The 10283-nt window shown below is 44.3% G+C and overlaps 1 protein-coding gene across 3 annotated transcripts in view; it reads right to left on the reverse strand.

Moving 5' to 3' along the window:
- The window catches only part of TMEM185A (transmembrane protein 185A), a 38077-nt gene extending 28398 nt beyond the window's left edge, over window positions 1-9679 (reverse strand). Inside the window, exon 1 of one of the 3 annotated variants that reach the window (XM_014854977.3) lies at window positions 9464-9679. In XM_014854977.3, the coding sequence (XP_014710463.1) occupies window positions 9464-9501 (38 nt within the window). In that variant the 5' untranslated portion in view covers window positions 9502-9679. Of the gene's footprint in view, window positions 1-2906; window positions 3042-9463 lie in introns of those variants that run through there. The other 2 variants (XM_014854985.3, XM_070503250.1) reach the window with 2 other exon arrangements.
- Between the last annotated feature and the right edge of the window lie 604 nt (window positions 9680-10283).

Here is a 10283-nt window from a genome sequence, read left to right on the forward strand (position 1 = left end):
ATGACTTCATCCCTAGACTCTGGAGGAGAAACGGGCTTGAGGGGGGATTCACAAGATAAGAGAAATGGATCAATCACCACAGAGAGAAAAGTAACCAGCTGAGACAACCTTTTCCCTCTGAAAGCAGAGGGGCATATTGCAAAATCTAGAAAATCAGAACCAATTTGTCACCCAAAGCCCTCGGCTACAGATAATATTACCAGAAACAATGGATTTGAAAACAGACAGAATATTGAAAAGAAATAAGTGAATTAGAACATTAACAAATGCAAGGACAAGGGTACACATAGGATTCATACGGAAATTAGATAACACGTAGAGGTAAATTTTTTCTAAAGGAGTTTCAGACTATAAACAAAAAATAGATGAGGTGGGGGGACAGTAAACCCTGTAAGCTAAATTCATTATCTTCCCTAAAAGAGTTTTCTTATTTAACAGAAGAGTAGTAGAAATAATGAAGATAGAAGTATCAAAATGTTTAAAATGTTGGAAAAGTGATTATTTTATAATTTTTGACATAATTTAAAAGGAAATTAAGAGCTCTGGTCTGTTAGATGAAAAATAAAAAAAACAGAAAGGAAACAAGATAAACTTACAAGAGGACAAATAATAGTACAAAAATATAATTCCTAAATCAAAAACTGGGGTTGGAAAAACATAAATTGGATGAAATATACTTGTGTTAGTTTTCTATTGTTGCCATATACAAAATTACCACCAACCTAGTGGCTTAAAATGCGCAAACTTATTATCTTTACAGTTCTGGACATCAAAAGTCTGAAATGGGTCTCACTGGACTAAAATCAAGGTGTCACCAGGGCTGTGATCCTGGAGGCCCCAGGAGGGAATGTTTCCCTGTTTTACCAGCTTCTAGAGGCCACCTCCTAGCTCCTTGGCTCATGGTCCCTTGCTCCAGTTTCAAAGCCAGCAGTGGAGAGTTGAGTCCTTCTCACATCGACTCACTCTGCCCTCCCCTCTTCTGCCTCCTTCTTCTACATTTAAGACCTGTGATCATGGGCCCAGCCAGAGAATCCAGAATAATCTCCCTATTTTTAGGTCAGTTGATTAGCAACCTTAATTTCATCTGCTACCTTATTTCCTCTTTGCCATGTAACAGAACATATTCCCAGGTTCCAAGGATTAGGATGTGGGCATATTTGGAGGGTTATTATTCTGCCTACCACAAGGCCTATAATAAGAAAGATCACTTACTGCATGAAAAACTAAAAACTAAATCTGTTGCATTCAAGAGTCACACTTGCAACCAATGTCAAAAACCAACCACAAGGAAGGAGATAACAAAGGTTTATTGTGCCTGGGTAAGGGCAAGAGAAGCAGTAATTTGATAAATTAGATGTCAAAGCAAAAAGTATTAAAATACTAAAACGACTAAGAAGGAAAATCTAAATAATGAAAACCTCACAACATGGCCACAGAATATGGAAATATCTGACAATTTTTCTTTTAAGAATAAACAGATATTTTCATTGTGGGCTTCTACATGCGTCTATTAAATCATGACAGATAAAGTAGACAAAGTTCCTAAGGAAACTATGGAAATAAACACTAGAGTAGATAAAAATAGCATGGTTCTACTGAGAGAATTAAGTAGCAGGACAACAAAATCTGCGTTCTTTACATGCATAAAGATTTTTCTAGAGGGAGAAAAAGGCCTTGGGGCACCGATACACAACAAACACAAATCTAATTTAAAATTTTAAAAAACTGAGTGCCGGCAACGTGTGGCATATATAAAGACGAGAAAGAAAAAGCCTCTGCCCTGAAGATGCTCAAAGACTAACAGGAGCAGAGGGGGATTCCTCAACAAGTAAATATATGTCACTGTAAAGCGGGACATGGCAGATGAATTTCCCAGGGAACGCTGGGAGGGGAGGTGGGATTTGGGCAGTAGGCTGGGGATAGGGAATTCCAGACAAAGGGGATAAGATTTTTAAAAGTGTGAGATAGTTTTTTGTATTCCAGGAGACTGGAACATGTGGAGTACATTCTGCAAATCTTGGGGGGCTGGGTGCTGAGGAGACAGGAGAAAAGGCACCGGAGGAAATAAGGGAAAGGTAAGCTGGGGTAAGAAGGTAGGGGGCGTTGAATATCAGGTAAAGCCCTGGGAATTTATTAATAGGCAATAGGGAGCCTCTAAAGGTTTTCTGAGCGAGAGTGACAAAAAGCATAGAAGAGTGTCTAAGGTAGATTGTAACTGGCAGAGACTGGAGGCAGAAATTCTACACAATTCAAAATAAAACGGCAAAAATAGACTGAAAATTGCCTAACCATATGGATCTTTTTCAAAATTAACTTGTTGAGCAGTGTAGGGGAGTTGAAGAGATTATTTATGGAACTTTATTTGAGCTTCAGGTTCCTCATGAGCAAAATGCAGACACTTCTAGCTCTATCAGGCAATGCTGAGGTAAGGATTAAAGAACCCATCAGAAAGCACTGACTGCAGGGCTTGGCACCAAGCAGGTAATACTCAGTAAATGTTAGTTTCCTCCCTTAAGTAATGACTAAATTGAGGATGAAACAGAACGCTATTACAGAATATTTAAAATACTACTAAAACACAACTGCAACAGCAAAACACCTGGGCTGCCGGCAAAGCAAGACTCAGAGAAAATGTATCCACCCCAAAAAGGCAAATAAAAGCAAAAAAGAAAAGAACAAAAAGGCAAAGGGAAAACTAGTGAACTGAGTTTCTATCTAAGAAATTTAGGAGAAAAAAAAAAAACAACCAAAGGAGCCAAAATATGGAAATAATAAAACTAAATAAATAAAACGGAATTGATAAGTAACACCAATAGCTGGTTCTTTGAAAAAAATGAACAAAATACAAAGTTGATCAAATAAAACAAATACAATCAGAAATTTTAAAAGAGGTAATTTATACTCACATTTTTAATTGGGGGAAGAAGGAATAGTATCTCAACTATACCAATACATTTGAAAGACAAGCAAAAAAGAAGACTGCATATCAAATAGGCAATTCCAAACCTGACGGGCAAGAAGAGAATATGACAGGGCAATAACACAGTGATAAGAGAATTTATTTTTAGAAAAGTTACAGTCAAAGCCTTTGAGTTACTTTTCAAGAAACATTCAGAGCAGAGTCCAAGTATAAAAATAGACTTTGCGTAATTCTCCACAAACTAGCACATGGAGGCTGCACTGGATATTCTGGCATCAACCACTATTTCCTAAATTTCTCTTTTCCAATTACAACTTGAAAATGGATTTATTCCACTCTCATCTGAATCTGTAATGCTAGTACATGATTACTAAGTAGTGTCACATGGGGCAAACTACAAAGCTAGTGTCCTCTCCGAAATTTATGTGGAGGTTTCTGCTTGAGGCTCAAGCACCTAGTAAAGGGATGACTCTGTGAGTGTGTAAGTTCTTGTATCTGTTTTCTGCAAATCAAAAGAATGCAACTGGACTCTTTTTAGACCCATCAGTTTTCTCCAGTGAAAGCTGGTGGCTTAACTGGAGAAGGCACACGTGCACACACGCATGCTCTGGGTGACACATGACTGTGAGCGCCTCTTTGTCTACAACTTTAGAGATGGCTCCAACTGAAAAACTGCTAAGTGACACTTTTCCAAACTGTTAAAGGGACTGTACCTCTTATGCTGAGCAGAATCTTACTGACAACATTTAAAGTCTTTTAGTGGCGATTTTAACTGGTTTTATCAAGATGAAACATGTTTACGAGCATTTAACCAGCAGATATAGGAAAGCACAAAAGCCAAATAAAAACATATCACTCTTAAGGAAGACTAGAAAGAGCCCAGGCAGGCAGGAAGCTGGCCATTTATCAGCTATGCAATCATGGATGGGTCACTGTCTCCCTAAGCCTGTCTCTTCATCAGGTTGCTCATGTATCGATTCATTAAGATAAGGGAATGTGAAAGCCCTATGTAAATGATCAATTTTACCTCTTTTAGCTGCTACTAGCATTATAGAAGAGAAAAGTTGTAACAGTCTCATTTAGCAATCATTTTTCTCAATATTAGGTCACAACTGACAAAGTACAAATCATCAGTTATAAAGAGCCTATATACACAGTTCAATTCAAGGCTTTCATCTTAAATTCTAGTCACTTTCTACAGTACAATCTATGATCAGGCAAGGCAATTAGAAACCCCAAGCTCAATATGGGAAGCTTAGCTTCTGGAGTCCTAGGACACCATCTAAAACTCCTCCAACTCACTGTCTCTCCCCTATAACAGAGAGTCTCCAATGTACATGTTATTTGTACTCAACATCCACTCATTCAGCACATTTATTGAATATCTCAACATCTTGGCCCACAAAGAACTCACAGCCAGGAAAAATATGTGCATAATTATCAAATAATGAGAATGATATCTTTAAAACCAGAAATTATGGATTCAAATGAGACTTGTCTCCTTTAAACAGTCCCCCTGGGAGGCAATGCACAAATTCCACTTCATTGCTCAAACCATCTTTGGAGCTTTCCTCCTGGAATTGCCTTGAGAGCCTGCAGTCTGTTCTTTTAAATACCTTCAGTGGTGCCAAATCCTCACCAAGAGTGAATTTGATTTTTGGAAATGGCCAAAAGTCAGTCAGAGCCAAGTTTAGTGAATAAGATGTGTGATCAAACGAGGTGGCACTATTTTGGTTCAAAAATGATATATGATTATAAAGCAATAAGATGGATTTCCTTATATGATTTGTAATCTGACTCCAAAGGAAATTCCCGATGAGTGACAAGGAGTGTAAGCAATGGGAAAGATATATATATCTCTCTTTTCCCTAAGTAACTTCTTTGAAGGATAATACTCACTTGGATGTGAAGGTCTGCTTTGTTTAATCACTTACAACCCATACATAGAAGGCTCCTTAGTATATTGGATCTACTGTGTCATGGGGTGACTGTCACTAAATTAGAGAGGGAGCATGGCATGCAGGAAAGAGTATAGGCTTCAGAAGGACACTGACTTGCATTAGAATCCTGACTTGGCCCCTTGTCCCCTCTGGAACTTTAGGGAAGTCACGAGCTCTCTAGGACTGCAAAACAAGGCTGATATCCAACTTGAAGAGTTGTTGTAAAGACTCATGATAACGGATACAAAGCACCGACATTCTGCCTGGCACGTGGTAAGTGCCCCATAAGTCACAGCTATTATTAATATTAACCTCAGTGTAACCAAGAGGCTTTTCTTACTATAAGTGGTTTGAGATGACAAAACAACAGATAAACAGACATTTGGGTGGTGAGTAGTTCATTAACAATACCAACATACACTCACTACTGATGGATCTGGAGCCTGCTATTTTTTAAAGAACAGTAATACGTAAATAATATTTGCAGTAATTGCTAACACTACGTGTAGTATTTTAAAATCACATGACACGTGTTGCTGGCACTGCTCCTACCACAGACCTTTCACTACAGTCTGAACATACCAGGCCCTCCCATGCCCCAGTGCCTTTGCATACTTTGTCCCTCCTAAGATGCCTTTCTTGCCCCCTGGTTTGACAAAGCCCTGCAATTATGTCATTCAAGATTGAGCTGTAGAACCTTCCCTGCCTGCTCTAGATGGAATTAATAGCTCTGCCCCTTGTGCTCATACAGCATTTGGTTCCTGTCTCTGGAATGCCCTATCCTGTGTTGAATTTTAATTTCTCTATCTGTTTCTGCTTCTTCCGCTGGGCTTGAGCATGGAGAGGGACTATATCCCATTTATTTTCGCACTTAGAGCACCTAGCAATCTCTCGGCTCACAGTAGGAACTCGGGAGATGTTTGACGAATGAACACTTTCAGTATAAATGCATTACAAATGACTGCTGAAGGCCAGGTAGCTGCCTTTTGTTAACAACTACTAACAATCACATTCATTTTTTTCTGACTTCAAACAGGAGACAAGATAACTTAGACTCCAGAATGGCTTTAGAAGTTGCAGCACATGGAAGTTTCTAAATACTACTGACCTCCCCAGCATTACATACCCACATAGCAGAACCCCCGAGCAGCATTCCTCAGCCTTTGTCCCAGTCTAGCACACCTGCCAGAGCTCACTGGGGACAACTCAGAAGGCCTAGTAGAATTCTCACAGCCTTCCAGCACTGCCTGGTTACCAGGGCTGAATGGCCTTCTCTGAGCCAGCCACTCCACAAAGGTAGCAGAAAATCCCAAGGTTCCATGGTGTGGGCAGGGTGCCAGCTTAATGCAACCAACTCCCAAATCCCTATCTCCCAGAAATACCTCGGTATCAGGTTTGCCACGTCTGTATACTTCTAATAGCTTGCCTATTCAATGAATAGGGCTGCCTAGTTGTTAGGAAGCTTCAAGTATTCAGGGAAGGACCTGGTGGGTCCAGTATGTCTGTTTCAGCAAGTCTTAACCTGTGTAACTAAAATGAAGTTCATGATCAACCAGTTCTGTTCCAGGAAGTAGGCAGAGGGTCAGCTGGCAGCCCTGTGCAACTGAGTGCTGACACTTGTGAATCATTTTCTGTCACCACAGTTTTCCAGAACCTTGGCAATACAGCAGTGGGTTCAGACTTACCAAGATCAAAAGGTTGGAAAGGAAATCTGGAGCCACCACCCATGCCTTGGGCCCCATCAAACCATGATAGTGACTATTTCTGTGACACAGACATAATCTGCAAAGTAAAGGCAGCCACATTCTGCCTTGGGGTCACAGTCTTTCTTGTCTCTCCAATGAAATGGCTGCTTTCTGAAGGAAGGAATAGGATGAGAGGAAAGAGAACCAGGCCATAGACCACAAGGAAAGCAGTGATTGAAAGAAGCAGCTCTAGATTTCTCTTATAGGCTCTGGAGAGTAATTCATTCATTTATTCACTCATTCCACAAATATTTACTGAGCCAGTTACTATTACAGATATGCAGAATATTGTAATGAACAGAGTCATAGCTCTGGCCCCACGGAGATTATTGTTTAGTAGGGGAGACAGGCATTAATCAAATAAGCACACAGACAAATATAAGGGTACAAATAAGTGCTATGATGGAGGAGTACGGCATGCTCCAGATATTGTACAAACAGGGATCAGTGGACCCGGTCAGGGAAGTCAGAAAAGCTTCCTTCAGCAAGTAACAAGTGAGCTGAGATCTCAAGGATAACTAGGAGTTAACTAGGTCAGGAGGCAAGGAGAGGAGAGGGAAACATTCCTGACGAAGAAAACAGTACGTGCCAAGGTCCTGGAGTAGGAGGGAGATGTTGAACTGTCTCTGAATTAGCGGCAGGGAGCAAGGCAGGTTTGAGGCCCCGACACAAGGTACCTTCCTCACTCCCCTCAGTTTGCTCTCTAGCTCTCTGGAAAGCCCTCCTCAGCGTGCAACAAGAACAATGTCAAAAACCAGGTGTGCCCACAAGACATGACACACCACCAGCTAACAAATCAGCCTTGCCAATACTACCTGGCCACCACTGTGAGGTAACACTACTCACTCCTACTGACTCAACATTGAATCAGGAAAATGGCACCCTATAAAAGGTCTTTAAACTTTTCACGTAGAGATGCATTTCAATCCTGGTAGAATGGAGACGTTGATAAATATGTTAATGATTACTATAAATCTGTTTTGATACCTAATATTTCATTGTAATTTTCATATACAAATTTTTTTTGGGGGAAAGCTACAGGAGAAAATGGTTAAGGATGTCATCTGTGCAGCACCATTTTGCTTTGGCAACTCTGTAAGCTGGTTATATTACTTGAGGCAGTTCGTTGTGACTTCTGAATTATCTGTCACCTTGCAAAACAGTCCTGGAACTTTCTGTTGTAAAGCACTTTGTAATCAATCATTAATTGGCCTCCCTATCCTGCTGAGGGATTATACTCATTCCTCAGATAAAACAGACAGATAAGTGAGTGGCCCAAGGACACAAAACAACTCAGCTTTTACTTATCTTTCTTATCACCCTCACCAAACAATTTAGACACACAAGGCCTGTCCAACTCCAGCACCAGTCCTGCTACTCTGCAGACCAATCCTAACCCCTAGGAGCAGCAGAGGAAGGCGCTGCAGTGAGTTCTCCGTCAGCTGCTCTCAACAAGCTCCTCTATGCAGAGTGCCTGCAAGGCCAACAATGATAGTGACTGCACTGATTGGGACATTGGCACTCTAGAGTATGAACTGGGTAGTGCTCAAAGAGGAATACGAACACCTAAGCAGTCACAATGGCTCATACCTTAAAATGTCACTGTCCCTAAGGAGACTGCACTCCCAAAACACACACACACAGACTATGCCAAGACTTCGTTTCATCCCCCATAAGCAGCCCAGAGAGTGGTCTCCACTGGGTGCCCAGAGTACAGTACTGCACAGTGCTGTAAATCATCTATTTACATACCTTTCTCCACTCCCAAGCTGGGACCTCCCAGCATCTGAAGCACCTAGCATAGGACCTAGCACACAAAAAAAGTTTACTGAGTGCATAGCGTCCCACCAGCAAATAAGGGAAATAGGTACTCCCTTCAAAGAAGAGTAGTGGCTTTAAGAGATTAGGCCAACTCCTTATTTTTCAGACGAGCAGAGAATCACCCAGTTACACATGGCCTGGTCTCCAACGCAGGTCTTTTGGCTCAGTTTAGTTCCAGAAACATTTTATAAGTGTCCACTATGTGTCAGATGGTGGGAGGTGCGGGGGATAGTGAGATGAACAGGAGATGGTCTCTACTTCAGGGAGCTCAAAGCCTGGGGGGAGGGAAAAGAGTTCCACAACACTTGGGCAAGTGCAAGAACAGACGCTTGATTCCCTAGCCAGTGTTCTCGCCACACTGTCCACTGGATATTCTCCATGTGGGAAACAGGACAGCAACATCTACTTCCTGTAAATAAATTTACAGTGAAGTCTGATGAGAAAACACATATGGAAAATTGTCAGGTTCACCCCCAAAGGCATTATGTAAGGTAGTGGCATACTCTGACACCTACTCCAAGGACTCGATGTTACAGGTACCAGTTCAACAAAGAAGCAAACAAATGAGGGATGGGCATACATCCAAGGAAAACCTCAGGGGCTGAGAAGAACTGGAGGAAACAGCTGGGGTGGGAGGGTCAAGCGAAAAAGCACTGGAGCGGGGAACGGAGGGCAAGCAGCAGAGTGCGAGAAGGGGGAATGGAGAGGGGCAAGTAGGGACAGCAACGAGGGAGGGCAAGCAGAGAGGCAGAGGATTCCCTCGGGGCGGGGCAGGGCTCGGGGCTGGGCGCGGGGTGCTGGGGCCGTGGCCGGGAGGTTCCAGAGGGGCGGCGGACCGGGGGGAGGGGAGGAGTGGTGCCTGTAGGCACCGGGCGCAGGAGAAGGTAGCGAGCCGGCGCCGAGGTTGACTGGGTTCCCGGAGAATGGCCGGCTCCAATAGGGAGGCTCGGGCAGGCGCCCGGGGCCGCAGCTGCCCCGCCGCCCGCCGCAGCATCACGCAAGCCGCGCCTCCCCGGAGCTAAGCCGACGGCCCTCACCTCGGGTTGAAGTCCTGGAAGAGGCCCCTCAGGTTCATGGCGGAGAACTTCGCGGCCGCGTCCTCCTCCTCCCCCCTCCCCCCGCGCCGCGCTGTCTGCGCGTTACAGCGGGTTCATGGTGCCAGCGCGAACAGCGTCGTCGCCGTCGCCGTCGCCGCCGCCGCCGCCCCGAGAAACCTGAGCCACCGCCTCCCGCCCCTCCTTCCGGGCTTCCGTAAGGCGGCCGCGCATGCGCCTGAGACCCGCAGGCTGGCCCTGGAAGCGCCGAGGTCGTGCGCGCCGCCGCCCTCCTGGTTCGCGGCGCCTGGAGGCCCTGACCTTGCGTCGCTGCGCGGGGGGCGGAGGAGACGGCGCGAGGGGTGAAGGCTGGGAGACGCAGGAGAGCCGAGGGGCGTTGTTGGCTGGGTGCAGGCCTGCGGGGACGGAGCGCGCCGCCCAGGAATCCCGCAGTGAGGTCTTCGCAGACACCTGTCTCCTTGGCCCGCACTGCCTTCTGGAGATTTCCCCCAGCGAGAACTGAGCTGTGGCGGGTAGTGGCCACGGGTGACACGTTGCATTTGGCGATCTCATCACAGGCTTCACCCGTCAAAAGCTGTCAGTGACTCCAAAGTCTGCATTTCAACTTCCCTCCCAAGGCCTAGGCCAGCACATGAAGATATGCTGCAGGCTTACCCTGCGCGAAAGTCATGTTTCCTCTCAACCACCTTGCCCTCCTGGGTTGCCTCTCTCCATTGGAGGTAGACTTATTCACAGGGGGATGCCCAACTGGAAATCTGGGAGTCATCCTCACTTTGCTAACCTAGTTCACAGACTCCTTGGC

This window comes from Equus asinus, chromosome X (genome assembly GCF_041296235.1).
Source record: "Equus asinus isolate D_3611 breed Donkey chromosome X, EquAss-T2T_v2, whole genome shotgun sequence".
In the NCBI taxonomy this organism is placed as follows: Eukaryota; Metazoa; Chordata; class Mammalia; order Perissodactyla; family Equidae; genus Equus; species Equus asinus.